This window comes from Xyrauchen texanus, chromosome 9 (assembly GCF_025860055.1).
Source record: "Xyrauchen texanus isolate HMW12.3.18 chromosome 9, RBS_HiC_50CHRs, whole genome shotgun sequence".
In the NCBI taxonomy this organism is placed as follows: domain Eukaryota; kingdom Metazoa; phylum Chordata; class Actinopteri; order Cypriniformes; family Catostomidae; genus Xyrauchen; species Xyrauchen texanus.
The window spans coordinates 26,049,945-26,069,075 of record NC_068284.1 but is presented as its reverse complement, the minus strand read 5'-3'; the positions used below and the strand labels follow the sequence as shown (position 1 = coordinate 26,069,075).

Genomic DNA, 19,131 nt, shown 5'->3' with positions numbered 1-19,131 from the left:
AGGAACTGTAGCAAAGCGATGAAATATCTGTCATGTTTAATACCATGTTTTTAATCAAGGACAAACCCACAAGCAAAAAAAAAAAATCAATACAGTTTGCTACCATTGAAAACACTACATTTGTGATATTTTATTATACAGCTCACTGTATATTTCGATTACGATCTCTAAAACAAAGACTCACTTAGGCAGTGGAACTATGACATTTTGTAACATCGTAAGCTGTATTTTGTTTTCAGACAAACTGCACAAACCTATTACAAACTGTCAACAATGCACAGGTCTAGTTAAGCACTAGAGATCATGGAAAATTAGATTTTTTCAAAGCTAGTTTCCCTCATGTACATACATACAAGACATGCAAATACATTGTCAATAATGACATTTCTGCCCATTAACTGAACAAATTCCCCAAATAATTGCTAAGAATAAATCAGTGCTTTCATTAACATTTGAAAACCCTTTGTCTGCTTAGATAGTGCCCTTAACTTTAGCTTGAAGTTGAGTATTCTTTAATTCCCTTATGCTCTCATATATATAGTTAGCATATCCTTTCATATACTGTAGGTCTGTATGATTCACATAATTACTATTTGATATCAAACGAGACATCTCTAACTACAAGAGTTCATCAAACCATTTAATTTCCTAATTGTTCCACATAGTCTACCGTCTCAACCACAGGAGATTATGGTGAACCGTTTGGATATACAGGACATGTTGTGCAACACAATGCCTAGCAGAAAAATTAAAATAAAAGCCACAAGTAGCACAGTGCAAACTCCTGTCCATGCCGTGGTCTGAACCGCCACCTCCTCCTCCATCCTGTCCTCAACCTGTTCCTCCCCCAACACCAGGCTCCGCCCATCTAAGACATTTAACACACCAACACTTTTGGGGGCAAAACGGCACTCCTGATCTCCAGGGAGAAGCACCCCATCTGTGTCCAGAGGAACAGGCAGCAGGTAGCAGCCGCTGTTTGGTAAGTGTATAAAGATGGGCGTGTGCTCAGAGGACTGAGAGAGACTGATGACTGAGAGCACTTCCTGGTCATCGGGAAGATGGGCGACAGAGATGCCGTTGGTGAGATGTGTTATGCACCTGCACCAAGGGCAGCGGATTTCTCTCTGACTGAGCCTCATTTGGCTTAGACACATGGAGCAGCAGGTATGCTGGCAGTGCAGGAGTTTGGGACGGCGCCTTTGGCTGAAGTTGTTAAAACAGATTTGACACTCAAGCATGGAGCTCTGTGACAAGGTCTCCATCATCCTCAAAAAGTGGCTGTTGCACATAAAATTCTTGATGCAGTCACGCAGACACCTTTGGCTTCTTTGATGACAGTCCCTTTGCCAATTTCTATTGCCACTCTCCTTTGACCACTCTTTGTCTTTATTGGCTGTCAGTGCTTTAATCCATATCTGGCTCTGCCTGTGAAACCAAGATGAGGACGTTGCATCAAAACAGTCAGTCAAGAGTGTAATCCAGGGTAAAACTTTTGGCACATACACAAGTAGGCTGAGGGGTGAATTTATTATGCACTAGCTGTGAGCTGTATCTAAACTGCTGTCAGGCTTGACTCAGATGCAGACGTTTTGGATAAGTAAACAAATCAGCAGGGATTAAGACTGTCCACAGTCACCCTGAGCTTAGACATGGTCTGAGGAGAGAAAACTGAGGCTAGATAACTAAATGGTTTAAGTAGATTCAAAACAGAACACTCAAATTGAACTTTTATTTTCATGTTAGGGTGATTCTCAATTAGGGTAACTTTTCTGCCCGAAGATTGATTTTAAAGAAAACTAAATATTAACAATTTAAAAAATGTGCCAAAGTGATAATTCACCCCAAAAAGTTTTTTAAAAAATGATCTCATATGTTACCCAACTTTATGCCATCCCAGATGTGTATGACAAACTAACATTTTTAGAAGAATATTTCAGCTTTGTTGGTCCTAACGATGCAAGTCAAAGGATCTCAAAGATTGTGAAGCTCCTAAAAGCACATCAAGGCAGCATAAAATAATCCAAAAGTACTCCAGTGGTTTAATCCATATCTTCAGAAGGTTTATATAAATTCTCCTCCCTGCCCAGGTGGGGGCGATATGCATGAAGAATGTGAATTGGAAAAAACTAAAGAAGAATGCGAAAGTGAGTGAAAAGATTGATAGTAAAAAATTATTTAAATATTGATCTGTTTCTCACCCACACTTACAGTATATTATCACTTTAGAAGACATTGATTTAACCACTGGAGTCATATGGACTACTTGTATGCTATTTTTATGTGCTTTTTGAGCTTAAATTTTGTAACCATTCACTTGCATTGTATGGACTAATACAGCGGAGAAATTCTTCTAAAAATCTTTGTATTCAGCAGAAGAAAGAAAAGTCATACACATCTGGGATGGCATGAGGGTGAGTAAATGATGAGATCATTTTCAGTTTTGGGTGAACTATCCCTTTAAGGTTATGATATATTTTATTAAGAGAAACAGCTAGCTAAATTTTTGGGTCAATAAGTTGGGTCAAGCAAAGTAAAGTAAAAAAAAAAATCTCAGAATATTTGTAAAGAAAAAGTAATTACCATCACACACACAATCAAAACTCAACACCATATTACAAAATCCAGAAAATCAAAAATATACTTTAATATTTATCTACACCATGTTTAGATCCTTATTCCACAACATGAGATAATTGTTTATAACGTGAATAAAAAAAACATGTATTTTTCAAGATTTTTTTAATTTAGGTGCCCCTAATTTAAGATTCACAATTTGTATGTTAAAGGGTTAGTTTACCCATAAATAAAAATGAAATCATAACTTGCTTATCCTCACGTTGTTCCAAACCCATATGACTTTATTTCTGCCAGGGAACATAAAAGAGGATGTTAGGCAGAATGTTAACCTGTATAATGTTAATACGTGTAAATACTGTAAGATGAATTAAATCAATGAAAGTCAGTGGTGACTGACACTAACAGTCGTTTACACTCTATGGGTGACAGGGCATTCTCTTCTTATACTCCAAAGCTATGGAAATCTCTACCCTCAGAACTTGGAGAAGTTCAGTTTTTAGTGTGTTTAAATCATTATTTTATTATTTTATTATAAATTACTTTATTATTAATTAAAACTATATATATATTAATTATTTTTTCAAAGAGGATTTTAATTGATACTAATATATTTAAATAATTTAATACTATCACTTTATTTACTACGTTTTATCATTAGTTGTTTTCAGATGCATGTTTTTCCCATTTGTATTAAGCACTGTATTTTTATATTTCCTTTCTATGTAAAGTGCTTTGAGAGGTTTCTTTAAAGGTGCTATATAAAATAAAGTTTATTATTATTATTAACATTCTGTCAATCATCTCCTTTTGTGTCCCACAGAGGTCAGAAAGTCATATGGGCTTGTAAGAACATTAGGATGAGTAAATGATGAGAGATTTTAAATTTTTGGATGAACAATCCTTTTTTATTATCAATGGTACATTTTCTCAGTATACAAAATTTCTCGATTGCTTCATGAAGTGACTCTTACCTTGAGTTTAGTACAAATCTAGGCAGATATTCAGGTAATTGGCAGTCCAAATAAACTCCTGTCCCATTAAATGACGAAATCACTCTGTAAAATAAAAGGCCACTACATGAAAATGATGAAATCAAGGAAGTTATATAGTTGTGTACAGGTTTTTTTTTTTTTTACCAAAGTGTTATGAATTTACATTTGTCATTGACTTACTGTACATTACTTCTGCAGAAGTTCAAGTTATTATTGTAAATTGAATAATTGGAATTATTATTTGTAACTTGCTTTATTTTTTTATTTTTGTAGAGGAAACTTCAGATATGCAAAATATTTAAATATATTTCTTTCTGACACATGTAAAAACTTGTTGCCAAACACAACATTTATATTTTATGTGGTGGGGCAGTATTGGCATGGCAAGTAAAAATCTGAACTTCTTACCCAATCAGGCCCACAGATTAAATGTTTATTGTTGAGCCCTGTATATTATCAACATAAACTTGTAATAGGGTTGTTTCATTGCCATAAATGCAATGGGTGGGCAATATAATGCACTTTCATTAAGTATTTATGTACACACAATGCAAGTAAAAAATGACACTGGATAAACAGACTCCTCTTTCAAGCACTAGCCAAATGTGACCTAGTTTAGTTGAGCCCGTAGGCAAAATTTCAGAAAGCTGCATAACACATGACTATTAGCATGCATGAAGTTGACCAATGAATGGGAGTCCAAAAATCCCTCAAGCACCTCTGCTTCCTTCTGACCTTAACAAATTCAGAGCTTCAAAATACTTCCTAAACTCATTTAAAAATTGATTTGAGGGCATTTGTTTCCTTCAGGTACTGTACAGCTAATATGCATTTTAATTGCTTTTCTCAATGCTTGTCATTAAGGGAGGAATATTTAAAGCAAAATTGAAATGTGCCAGTGCCACAAATGTCAATCACCTGAAGCAAAAGCGTAAACAGTTGTCAAGTGGCTATTTCACAAGATAAAAGTACATTTACTCGTGTCCACCTACACTTCATTCCAGAGTTCTTGTTGTTACACAAACTACCATACCTTAATAACTTGCTCATGCGACCATGACAAAAACAAAGTGGTTGCATATTTAGGACTGTTAATGTATTGTATCCTTCTCTTTCAAGTGTATGGGTAAAACCACGTGAGTAATAGCTCATATAAGTATAATTTTCCACCCATCTCCTGAGAGAAAAAATAATTAATAATGCAATTAAACTCGCTAAAGTGCCATGAATGGACGGACACCCCTGAGGGTTTATTCATTATTAGGTGCATATTATCTTGTGAAAGGGAAGTGGAAACATTTCCCATTTCTCTGGGACTTCCAATCAAATCACATTAAAACAAATTCACAGAAAGCTTTAGGGACTTACAGACATTAATATATTTAACTTACAAATAATTCAGAGGGGTGTGAAAAAAAGTCTTTAATTTTAGTATATTAAACCAGTTTGATTCTTAATGTTATGATCATTTCATGATCACCAACCCGCTATCATAATAAATCTTGCAAAGTGCATCAGAAATGAAAGAAATGTGGAAATTCAGTGCTGCATATTACAATTCCATCTTGCTGTGGAAGAGAATTGAAGTGCACCATGATAATTATGTTGCCATGAAAACCACTCTTACAGTAGCTCAATTTCACATTGCATAATTTCCTTCAGCAATTCTGGTACAGCACACAGGGGAGAAAAAGTGCCAATCTATAATAAGTCCTGTGGGCAAATTTACTAAATCATATGAAATCTTTGAGAAGGCTTAACCTTGAAATGTGTCCTTGGAGTTCACAGTTTCGTACTCGCGTCAATCTCTCTTTTTATGCTGAGCATGCTGGCTTTCACCTGTCATCTTGTCCTACCATGGACCTGGAATATCCATTGCTTTTTTAAAATTATTTTACTACAGATGAAAAGCAACAGAGGCACATAACTAAGGAAATAAAATTATAACGGGATTGGTACCTTCGATGCACATCATATGTTATTATCAAATGGGAAATCATATTAACAACATACTTAAATAGGCTTTGAAGAAATGTGAATATTTCATAAAGGGAGCTTCTCTGTAGGTCACTCTTTGGTCTGTTGTCTCATGAAACCAAGACAATAAAACAAGCAGATAACAAACTGTCAGCTGCATGCTACAGTGGACCATCAACATGATGGATGCAGCTGAATCAGGGATTTGTCAGAAAGGGGGTATAGGGGAAAAATGTCCCTTACTTGAGCAGGTGGGGTGCTATCATGCCCACGGCCTTTACTTTACTGATAACCTTTTTCATGCAACATACTGTAGGATGCCTGTGGGTTGTTTGTTCTACATACAGTGCTGGGTACATTACTTTTGAAATTGTAATCAGGTGCTGATTACAAATTATACAAATTAATTTGTAATCCATTATGTAATTTAGTGGTGCAGTAACCAACTCCGACTTTTCCCACACAATTTTTAAAGGCTTTATTAAATATAGTGCCATGCTATGACGTAAAAAAAGATAAAATATGATAATATTAACATTACGCTTTCTTGTAGATGTCTTTAGTTATGAACCTAAGACCATCATGTACATATTTTTGCAGTACATGTCTGCAGCGCCTATATTGTAGGATTTCTTTTATCATAAGATATCAACTACAGAGCAATGCAATTTATTTACTGTATATGCCTAGTGCCAAAATATTTATGCCCTAAAGTAAACAAACTATAATGTTCTTGACGGTCTGAGAGCGTAGTGGGAGAGAGAAAATAATAGACTTACATTTACATTTATGCATTTGGCAGAAGCTTTTATCCAAAGCGACTAACAGAGCTCTTATTACAGGGACAATACCCCCGGAGCAATCTGGAGTTAAGTGCCTTGCTCAAGGACACAATGGTGGTGGCTGTGGGGATCGAACTAGTGACCTTCTGATTAACAGTTATGTGCTTTAGCCCACTACGCCATGTTTTTTTTGCACTGGAAGCTTCTGTCACCAAGAAAAATAAATGTTATGTGTAAGAATACTTGGCAGTAAAGCTGATTCCGATTGTGATCATTTTCTAGATAAATTAATCCAAGAACATAATATAAAATAGGTTTTACTGTAAAACACAATTATTAATATAATCAAAAGAAGATGGTGGTGTGTTTGAGTAAATTATGGATTAATGAAATTAAACATTACATCATGTATATACATCTGAGGACATTGTGCCATGGAGGGACTCGTACACAAACAAAATGAGCAAAACCACCATATTCTGATGTGTTATATTTGTACTATGATCCTCGCAACACCGTCATCCACAGGTACAGTAAGCCGATTGCACCTTTCTGCAGAGCCAATAATTATATTATTTCAAATATTCTCTAAAAAACAAGATTGGAGAGGCCTAGATAAATACATTCACCAATGTATACACTAAATACATACTCTGATGTAGCATTATTCAAAAATAATGCCAATCTGCATAGCCCTAAACAAATTTTTTTCAAATTTTCTCAAAAATCAGAGACCATAGTGGGCTAGAGAAATACATTCACTAACGAAATCATGCATTACGTCATATTCTGATGCGTTATGTTTGAAATATGATCCTCGCAACGCCATCATCCACAGGTACAGTATATCCCAATTGCGGCAATCTGCAAAGCCCATAATTATATTATTTCAAATACTCTATAAAAAAAAAATAAAAAATAAAAAAAAAAAATAAAAAAAAAAACGAGATCGTAGTTTTGGAGAGATATAATGACATAACGTATTACTATCAAGTAGGACATTGTTTTGTGACTATTTAGATATTATATATATATATATATATATATATTTCTTATCACATACTGTCCTAGATTTCACTCAGTATTATCATATATTGGGACTGCCAAATGTAACCGGATTATTGAATTAAACAATGCTGTAAAATTTTTTGCGTAGTTAATGCATTTAACCTACTTACATTTATTTGTGCGTGTATGTATATATATATATATATATAACTTTTAAGCTTTTGAGACTTACTTTTGCTTCTTAGAGGCGATGGATTAAGGCTGAATGCATTACATTATGAAAGGAAATAAAAGCATTAAAGCACTTTTTTGCAAATTAAAAAATGGGGAGGACTATTCATTTACGTGACTCCAAAATGTGATTATGATTAAGAACAAGCCGAAATATGGCATTGTATCTATTGTTATCTTGTGGTTATTAAAAAACTTGCTGTTTTTAGGCAGATACTTGCAAGTAAACGAGATATCCTCACGTTTGCCAAACGAATTACAGTATTATGTACACAGACGTTATACACACCTGAAAACGGACTTTAATTAGATGAAATATGAAGAATTATATTACTGGCAGGGCAGAAAAGTATTTTTGAGAGAACTAGTTAGTTCACTTATAGTGCTTGTCGTAATGTTGTGTGGTATTTGGAGTGTTGTTTATATTGAAATGCTCCCTCACCTGACTTTATCAAGCCCGCTTCACGTGTGCGCTTCAATAGTCGTGTTCACGCGGATATGAAATAAGCCACAAAGTATTGTGCGCGTTCAAGCCACATTTCATTTCGGATTACTGTACGCACTGTTCCGCGAGTCCACCAAATTACCACTCAATTCTTGACGCTGACTGATTGATTCAATTCTCGCTCCGTTCACGCTCCGTTTTAAACTAACAAGGTTCAGACTGCGAAACTGAAGGCACGCCTCCGACTTTGGAGCTGGCCAATCACAGTGAAGATTTTGGGCACCTGGGATGGCCAATGGAGCGAACTCTCAGACAGCACTTATCATTGAGGGTACACATTTACATTACACTCTCTATTTTTCAAATAAGCTATCGTTTTTGTAATGCAAAAAGAAATAAAACAATTAAACAAACAGATTAATTCAAAACGAAGAGCTGCATCAATGCCATTTTGGTTTGTGGTAGTTCCTCTCTGGAAGTTGTGTCACAGCAACTATCTGGGTAGAAACACAACATGATCTGTCTCTTACAATGTGAAAAAAGTGATATGAAGTCCCAGGCTAGCTTTTGGGTAAACAAATTTTGGTTAAAAAATTTAATATCGCCATCACTTACTTTCTTGGTGGTGAAGAGTATAGAAGTAGTTACCTATGTACTTCTACACCATATAAATCAGGGATATGCTGCATACTGCTGGTGTGATTGAAACCTGAGATAACAATAAAAATGAAAAAACCTTACTTCCTTTTTCAGGACACGATGCCAGAATTTTGTCAAAGTAGCATGAATGATAATGTATCTTTAATCACATAACTTACATGTTTATGCCAATAAGAGATTTTTTATTAGAATGGTCCTCAGTTTAGAGGTCTAAGGGCAACTGAAAACCTGCACTCTCCTCTCCAGTGCAGTCACCAATATGGAGGAAATAAAAAGTTACACTTGTCCAACTCTTTGACTTGTTATTGTTCTGGTACAGAACATATAACTAGGACAATATGTTTGGTAAAAGTTCCATAAAGTTTTTATTTGTAAAAGTTAGAATCTTAAGTCTTAAAGGAGATGTATTAAGTGTACCTTGAAAGTGTGTTGACCGTCTGCATATGGTTGAGCTACCAGGAGTAAAGTGCTTAAGCAAAAGCAGTTGCAAGGTGGCTTTGAAATAATATTTTGACAGTTAATGTGTAAAAAAAATTAAATCAACAATAATAATAACAACCATTTCAGTATAAAAGATGTGGTTAACAAATTCACAAATTATTAATGGCATTCATATATGAGTATTTATTATAACCCTACATTCATGTGATTAATATATAGATACATACATATACAGTGAGGAAAATAAGTATTTGAACACCCTGCTATTTTGCAAGTTCTCCCACTTAGAAATCATGGAGGGGTCTGAAATTGTCATCGTAGGTGCATGTCCACTGTGAGAGACATAATCTAAAAAAAAAATCCAGAAATCACAATGTATGATTTTTTAACTATTTATTTGTATGATACAGCTGCAAATAAGTATTTGAACACCTGAGAAAATCAATGTTAATATTTGGTACACTAGCCTTTGTTTGCAATTACAGAGGTCAAACGTTTCCTGTAGTTTTTCACCAGGTTTGCACACACTGCAAGAGGGATTTTGGCCCACTCCTCCACACAGATCTTCTCTAGATCAGTCAGGTTTCTGGGCTGTTGCTGAGAAACACGGAGTTTGAGCTCCCTCCAAAGATTCTCTATTGGGTTTAGGTCTGGAGACTGGCTAGGCCACGCCAGAACCTTGATATGCTTCTTACAGAGCCACTCCTTGGTTATCCTGGCTGTGTGCTTCGGGTCATTGTCATGTTGGAAGACCCAGCCTCGACCCATCTTCAATGCTCTAACTGAGGGGAGGAGGTTGTTCCCCAAAATCTCGCAATACATGGCCCCGGTCATCCTCTCCTTAATACAGTGCAGTCGCCCTGTCCCATGTGCAGAAAAACACCCCCAAAGCATGATGCTACCACCCCCATGCTTCACAGTAGGGATGGTGTTCTTGGATGGTACTCATCATTCTTCTTCCTCCAAACACGGTTAGTGGAATTATGACCAAAAGTTCTATTTTGGTCTCATCTGACCACATGACTTTCTCCCATGACTCCTCTGGATCATCCAAATGGTCATTGGCAAACTTAAGACGGGCCTTGACATGTGCTGGTTTAAGCAGGGGAACCTTCCATGCCATGCATGATTTCAAACCATGACGTCTTAGTGTATTACCAACAGTAACCTTGGAAACGGTGGTCCCAGCTCTTTTCAGGTCATTGACCAGCTCCTCCCGTGTAGTTCTGGGCTGATTTCTCACCTTTCTTAGGATCATTGAGACCCCACGAGGTGAGATCTTGCATGGAGCCCCAGTCCGAGGGAGATTGACAGTCATGTTTAGCTTCTTCCATTTTCTAATGATTGCTCCAACAGTGGACCTTTTTTCACCAAGCTGCTTGGCAATTTCCCGTAGCCCTTTCCAGCCTTGTGGAGGTGTACAATTTTGTCTCTAGTGTCTTTGGACAGCTCTTTGGTCTTGGCCATGTTAGTAGTTGGATTCTTACTGATTATATGGGGTGGACAGGTGTCTTTATGCAGCTAACGACCTCAAACAGGTGCATCTAATTTAGGATAATAAATGGAGTGGAGGTGGACATTTTAAAGGCAGACTAACAGGTCTTTGAGGGTCAGAATTCTAGCTGATAGACAGGTGTTCAAATACTTATTTGCAGCTGTATCATACGAATAAATAGTTAAAAAAATCATACATTGTGATTTCTGTTTTTTTTTTTAGATTATGTCTCTCACAGTGGACATGCACCTACGATGACAATTTCAGACCCCTCCATGATTTCTAAGTGGGAGAACTTGCAAAATAGCAGGGTGTTCAAATGCTTATTTTCCTCACTGTATACATACATACCCTTGCGGCCAAAAGTTTGGAATAATGAACAGATTTTGCAGAAGTGGCATGCAACTGATCACAATGTATAGTCAGGACATTAATAATGTGAAAAATTGCAATAATAAAAAAAAAAGATTTAACAACAAATAGCTCTCATTAAAAAATCCTCAACGTGCAGCAATGACAGCTTTGCCGATCCTTGGCATTCTAGCTCAGTTTGTGCAGATACTCCGGTAACATTTCACCTCACACTTCCTGTAGCACTTGCTATAGATGTGGCTGTCTTGTCGGGCAGTTCTCCTTACAGTCTAGCTGATCCCAAAAAATCTCAATGGGGTTAAGATCCATAACACTCTTTTCCAATTATCTGTTGTCCAATGTCTGTGTTTCTTTGCCCACTCCAACCCTTTCATTTTGATCTTCTGTTTCAAAAGTGGCTTTTTCATTGCAATTCTTCCCATAAGGCCTGCACCCCTGAGTCTTCTCTTTACTGTTGTACATGAAACTGGTGTTGAGCGGGTAGAATTCAATGAAGCTGTCAGCTGAGGACCTGTGAGGTGTCTATTACTCAAACTAGAGACTCTGATGTACTTATCCTTTTGTTTATTTGTACATCTGGCCTTCAACATCTCTTTCTGTTTCGTTAGTGTGCGAGTCCTTCTATGCCACTATGATCTCGTTTTTTTTTAGAATATTTTAAATAATATAGTTATGGGCTCTGCAGTTAGGCGCAGATTTGGGCATATACTGTACCTGTTGGTGGCGGTGTTCCGAGGATCATGTTTCAAATATAACACATCAGAATGTGGTGAAATTGGTCATTTTGTTCATGTGTGAGTCCTTCCATGCCACCATGATCTCAGGTTTTTGTGAATATTTGAAAATAATTAATTATGGGCTCTGCAGATTGGCGCAATCACCATTCACGCTATCTGTGAATTGCTGTGTTCAGAGAATAATATTTCAAACATAACACATCAGAATATGATGAAATTGCTCATTTGATTAGTCTATGAGTCCCTCTATGCCACTACAATTACATTTTTTTTTATTTACTTTTTGTTGAGAATATTTGAAATATAATTATTGGCTCTGCAGAAAGGTGCAATCGGCATATACTGTACCTGTGGATGAAGGTGTTGCGAGGATCATAGTACAAATATAACACATCAGAATACGGTGGTTTTGCTCATTTTGTTTGTGTACAAGTCCCTCCATGGCACAATGTCCTCTGATTTTTTATATTATTTGAAATAAAATAGCCATGCAAATGGCATACACTGTATCTGTGTATCACTGTGTACTGAGATTAATATCTCAATGATGAAGCATGATGTAATGTTTAAATTCATTAATACATAATTTACTCAAACACACCACCATCTTCTTTTGATAATATTAATAATTGTGTTTTACAGTTATGGGCTTTAGATATATGATATTGGACAGGCAATATACTTTACCTATTTTATATTATGTTCTTGGATTCATTTATCTAGAAAATTATAAATGATTAAAAAAAACTCACAAAAAAATTATACATATATTATATATATATATATATATATATATATATATATATATATATATATATATATATATATATATATATATACATATAAGTTTTTTTTTGTTTACTTTCGTAAGTCTATTATTTTCTCTCTCCCACTACGCTCTCAGACTGTCAAGAACATTATAGTTTGTTTACTTTAGGGCATAAATATTTTGGCACTAGGCATATACAGTAAATAAATTGCATTGCTCTGTAGTTGATATCTTATGATAAAAGAAATCCTACAATATAGGCGCTGCAGACATGTACTGCAAAAATATGTACATGATGGTCTTAGGTTCATAACTAAAGACATCTACAAGAAAGCGTAATGTTAATATTATCATATTTTATCTTTTATACGTCATAGCATGGCACTATATTTAATAAAGCCTTTAAAAATTGTGTGGAAAAAGTCAGAGTTAGTTACTGTATGCGAGTATTGTTACAAGAGACATGTTAGGTGATTCAAAATAAAAGTGATAAAGAAAATCAAATCTCAATAGCAAACTTGGTCTAATGTCATCTTTACACAGACTTTCACATGAACATGGAATATGGGATGGGTCTTATATACAGTGGATATAAAAAGTCTACACATCCCTGTAAAAATGCCAGGTTTTTGTGATGTAAAAGAATGAGATAAAGATAAATCATGTCTTTCATGTCTACTTTTAATGTGACCTATAATGTGAACAATTCAATTGAAAAACAAACTGAAATCTTCATTGGGGGAAAAAATTTAATTAAAAATCTTACAATAACCTGGTTGCATAAGTGTGCACACCCTCTTATAACTGTGGATGTGTCTGTGTTCAGAATTAACCAATAAGATTCAAACTCATGTTAAATAGAAGTCATTACACACATGCCATCATTTAAAGTGACTCTGATTAATCACAAATAAAGTTCAGCTGTTCTAGTAGGATTTTCCTGACATTTTCTTAGTTGCATCTCAGAGCAAAAGTCATGGTCCGCAGAGAGCTTCCAAAGCATCAAAGGGATCTCATTGTTGAAAGATATCAGTCAGAAGGGTACAAAAGAATTTACAAAGCATTTGATATACCATGGAACACAGTGAAGTCAGTCATCATCAAGTGGAGAAAATATGGCACAACATTACCAAGAACTGGACATCGCTCCAAAATTGATGAAAAGACGAGAAGAAATGGGTCAGGGAGGCTTGCAAGAGGCCTACAGCAACATTAAAGGAACTGCAGGAATTTCTGGCAAGTACTGGCTGTGTACTACATGTGACAACAATATCCTGTATTCTTCATATGAATGGGTTATGGGGTAGGGTGGCAAGACGGAAGCCTTGTCTTACAAAGAAAAACATCTAAGCCTGGCTGAAGTTTGCAAAAACAAACATCAAGTCTCCCAAAAGCATGTGGCAAAATGTGTTATGGTCTGATGAAACCAAGGTTGAACTTTTTGGCCATAATTCCAAAAGGTATGTTTGGCGCAAAAACAACACTGCTCATTACCCGAAGAACACCATACCCACAGTGAAGCATGGTGGTGGCAGCATCATGCTTTGGGGCTGTTTTTCTTCAGCTGGAACCAGGTCCTTAGTCAGGGTGGAGGGAATTATGAACAGTTCCAAATACCAGGCAATTTTGGCACAAAACATTCAGGCATCCATTAGAAAGCTGAAGATGAAGAGGAAGTTCACCTTTCAGCATGACAACGACACAAAGCACACATCCAAATCCACAAAAGCATGGCTTCACCAGAAGAAGATTAAAGTTTTGGAATGGCCCAGCCAGAGCCCAGACCTGAATCCAATTGAATATCTGTGGGGTGATCTGAAGAGGGCTGTGCACAGGAGATGTCCTCACAATCTGACTTGGAGCGCTTTTGCAAAGAAGAGTGGGCAAATATTGCCACGTCAAGATGTGCCATGCTAATAGACTGTTACTCAAAAATACTGAGTGCTGTAATAAAATCAAAAGGTGCTTCAACAAAGTATTAGTTTAAGGGTGTGCACACTTATGCAACCAGGTTATTGTGAGGTTTGAGGGGAAAAAAAAAGATTTCTGTTTGTTTTTCAATTGAATTGTTCACGTTATAGGTCACATTAAAGGTGGAAACATTTCTGACATGGTTTATCTTTGTCTCATTCTTTTCCCTCACAAGAACCTGGCATTTTAACAGGGGTGTGTAGATTTTTATATCCATTTTAAGCACAGGGTTCCTTAGCTTAAAAATTGTCACCGGCACACTTATAAGAACATTCAATTAAAAACGATGCTGTGAAAATACATTTACAAAATGGTCTATTCAAATACCTTCCAACAGCAGCCTCAGATTTTTAGTGAAACTGTAACTTTAAAAAATACAGCCAATAAAAATAAGTGGGAGGTCCTACATGCCCGACCCCCAATTGGGCTAATCAGCCGAGGAGAGGGATAAGTGCAACGAGATCTGGCAGTTCGGGAGAGAGAGAGAGCTATAGGCAGCTGCCCTGTATGCGTTTACGTTTTTGTGTCTTTGTGTTTAAGTTTACTAAAAACATTACTTTGATCCTTCTTCTGGTTCCTGCCTCCTCCTTTCCTTTGAACCCTGTTACAGTAATCTAATCTGATTACTTTTGGATTTCACATTTCATATTTTGAAAAAACAAAACAAAAACAATCATTACTTTTCAAGTATTAAGTACCAATTAACACTTTCATTAAACATTAGTAAAACATTAAATTAAACAAAAGCTTGCTATTTGACAGTTGCGGAGTAGAAAAAGGTTTTTTTAAATATACTATTTGTACCTCCTCATAATTATTCATGAGAAGGTGTGGCCTAAACCGAAGACAGCTGCTTATTCTGCCATTCTGAAGCATGGAGCAAAAGCACAACGTTCCATGTGACGGACAACTCTGAAATGTTTGTTTGTAACAAGTGTTTTTGTAATCTGATTACTGACTACATCTATGAACCTCCAATATAACCCTCCATAAACAATGCAGAAATCGTCAGTGTCCCAAGGTGACACAAAATGTATGCAGCAAACAAAGAACCAAAATGCTTTAACAGTCAGATAAGTATTTTTGTTCAGTGTCTGAAAGGGTGTAAAATTAACAGAACACCTGCAGTTTAAAGTACAGTGACTGAGTACAGACTTCCATTCTGATCTTTAGACACAAACTAATGTTAATAAGAAACCAAATCTACATGTAAAGAGAAAAGGGAACTCGTTGAGTGGATCATTCAGCATCTGATAGCACATACCCGAGATGAGATAATGTAAGATAATGTCAATAGAATTTACTAATCAAGCCACAAGGACACAGTAAAGTCAAAGTGCTTTGCAAACTGCCCCTGATTTCAAAATGTTTGTTAAAGTTAAAGGAGACAGAAACACATTTTAAGAGACAAAGGTTGGGGTTTTTACCCAAATTGTTTGCATGGCGTGACATGCACAGGAATTATCAAGGAGAGTCTGTTTTCAAAGACACGCATATTTCCCTTTAGCTGTGTTTCAAAACCTACTGAGCTGCTTAGCATTTTGGGTGTTAGCATATGTGTGCAGGAATAGGAAAGCCCCTATGATACCCAAAGTGCTGTCTAGGTATGCAGCTTACTAGGTTATTTAACAAACCCATTGTGGTTTGCTTCTGAAGAACAATCAAATCAAAACAATACTTCAACCGGAACAGAGACGGAGATACAGAGCTGCTCATGATGATCCTGTTATTAACAGTGCAAGATCCTCCTATCGTAAGCCTACTACACGGTTGCAATAAAATCATAAAACAAAAAAGGCGTCTGTTGTGTTCTCCAAGCAACTATTATTTTGGAAAACAATGCATTATACATATCGCCTAACTTATTGTAGTCAGGTGACAAAATCGGTGTAATAACAACAACCTCATAACCAGACGCATGGCATTTCCTAGGGGCCGTTCACACCGAACACGTCCTTGTGCTATAAAAAAATAATATATATATATATATATATATATATATATATATATATATATATATATATATATATATATATATATATAATATATATAACAACGCATGTGTCTAGAGATGCGATTTTAACTTGACAAGGCGTCATGCGCGAGACGCTGAAAAAAAAAAAAAAAACGAGATCCGGCGCAACGATCGTACGTGCGGACGGGCTGAAAAACGATTTCTGTGTGAATGGCCCCTTACATGTTAAGCGCAGTTTATAATTGCAAACCCGCTGCTAAGGATGTTATCCAACAAGCATATGTCGATGTAGAACAAAACTGATTTAGAGCACAGATCAGTTTTGTTTGTCGTTTACTATGTTTATCACAACGGGGAACACTGATAATTAAATTAAGCACAAACTTTGTGCGAAAACACAGAAAGCAGGAAAGCCATCCTCTCACAGCAGAAAAAATAACTCACCCTCTTCTTGTTCATACTGTCTTCTTTAATATCTCCAAACGCTGAGTATCTTACGAAGAGCAGCCTCGTCGTCTGACATACTTCACTCTCTGCTTTCTTCAAAGGCTGTACAGTAAAAGTGCTACTCCCGCAGCGAATGTGACAGCCAATAGAAAAGCCCTCAAATCCTATTACCACGCCCTTTAATAGCGCCAGTCTTCACAGGATTGACACCTTCAACCAGTAAAGCGGTTTACCAAATGTATCAGGTCCAGCAGAGATACAGATGGGCTCCGGACAGAGCAGATAAATTTGTCCAAGCCCTCAGTTCTGAAGAACTAAAAAATCTAATAAATACATTTATTAATAAGAAATTTGAAACAACTAAAGATGGTGTTAATTCGGCCACAAATGAAATCAATTACATATTTAAACAAGCAGCACATAGAAGTGAATTGAAAAAGAAAGGCAAAAAATACACTAAAAATACTCCAAAAGATGAAAAATGGTTTGACTCAGACTGCAAAACATTAAGAAAACAACTTAGAAAATTATCAAATCTGAAACATAAAGAACCAAACAACACTGACTTAAGAACTGAATACTTTTCAAAACTAAAAATATATAAAGACACGATTAGAGTGAAGAAGCAACACCATCTGACCAAAAGTATACAAGAATTAGAACATTCAATAAATCAAAATCAGTTCTGGGATATGTGGAATAATCTGAGCACAGCAAAACCACAATACCTACCAATACAAGATGGAGAAATTTGGACAAATCATTTTGAAAACTTATATAAAGAAATCCCATCAAAACAACTCAATGACAATTATAATCTGATCCAACAAAATCTACAAACTTATGAAGAGACAATTAAAAATAATCAAAATCCACTTGACTTCCAAATTACACATGAAGAATTGACAAACAAACTCAAAAACCAAAAAGGTAATAAATCTTGTGGTCCTGACAGCATTCTGAGTGAGATGCTGAAACACAGCACACCGGAGCTGCAGGCGGCCGTGCTCAAACTGTTCAACATTGTACTTCGTTCAGGCTGTTTTCCTGACATCTGGAGCCAAGGACTTATTACCCCAATTCATAAGAGTGGAAATAAATTAGACTCTAATAATTTCAGAGGCATTTGTGTGAGCAGTAGGTAATCTGGGGAAGTTATTTAGCAGTATTTTAAACAATAGAATTGTAAGCTTTCTTAACGAACACAATGTCCTGAGCAAGAGTCAGATTGGCTTCGTTCCAAATCACAGAACTACTGACCACATTTACACCCTACACACCCTAATCCATAAACATGTAAAACAGACCAAAAACGGAAAAATATTTGCATGCTTTGTCGATTTCAAAAAAGCATTTGATTCTATTTGGCATAACGGATTATATTACAAACTTTTACAAAGTGGTGTAGGGGGTAAAGTCTATGACATTATAAAATCAATACATTCGAACAACAAATGTGCAATACGAATTGGCAACAAACATACAGAATTCTTCACCCAGAAAAGAGGAGTGTGGCAGGGCTGTAGCCTGAGTCCAATGCTGTTCAACATCTACATTAATGAACTAGCGGTGCAGTTGGAGCAGTCTACAGGCCCTGGACTCACTCTACAGGACAGGAACATCAAGCTCCTGCTGTACGCAGACGACCTGGTGCTGCTGTCACCCACTGCACAGGGACTACAGCAGCACCTGGACCTGCTGCAGAACTACTGCCAGAACTGGGCCCTGGCAGTCAACCTCACAAAGACCAACATTATGATCTTTCAGAAAAAGCCCAGATGTCAGGAACACAGATACCAGTTCAGTCTAGGCAGCACCGGCCTAGAGCACACGATGCAGTACACTTACCTCGGCCTGGTCATCACTGCATCGGGGAGTTTCAGTGTGGCAGTGCTCTAAGAGATAAAGCTCGAAGAGCTCTATATGCAATTAAGAAGAAATTCCAAAACACTGAATTACCGATTCCAATCTGGTGTAAGGTCTTTGATAGTGTAATTCAGCCCATTGCGCTGTATGGAAGTGAGGTTTGGGGTCCACTCAGTGATCAGAGCTACACTAGATGGGACAGACATCCAACAGAAGCCCTACACACAGAGTTCTGCAAAATGATTCTAAAACTACAAAGGAAAACACCCAATAATGCATGTAGGGCAGAATTAGGCCGATTCCCATTGATTGTTAATATGCAAAAAAGATCCCTCAAATTCTGGATGCATCTAAAATCAAGTCCCACAGAAACGCTACATTTT

The 19,131-nt window shown here is 36.5% G+C and overlaps 1 protein-coding gene across 1 annotated transcript; it reads right to left on the bottom strand.

Moving 5' to 3' along the window:
• Window positions 1–71: 71 nt before the first annotated feature.
• On the bottom strand, window positions 72–16,982 carry LOC127648723 (E3 ubiquitin-protein ligase rnf152-like). The gene is made up of 3 exons (XM_052133453.1): window positions 16,880–16,982; window positions 3,552–3,635; window positions 72–1,428 (listed from the first exon to the last, which is right to left on the bottom strand). The coding sequence occupies exon 3, from the start codon at window positions 1,290–1,292 to the stop codon at window positions 675–677; it is 618 nt and encodes a 205-aa protein (XP_051989413.1). The 5' UTR covers window positions 1,293–1,428; window positions 3,552–3,635; window positions 16,880–16,982; the 3' UTR covers window positions 72–674.
• Between the last annotated feature and the right edge of the window lie 2,149 nt (window positions 16,983–19,131).

Coding starts and splice junctions, on each gene's coding strand:
- LOC127648723 (XM_052133453.1), bottom strand. CDS start 1,292: ATGTGCAACAGCCACTTTTTGAGGATGATGGAGACCTTGTCACAGAGC.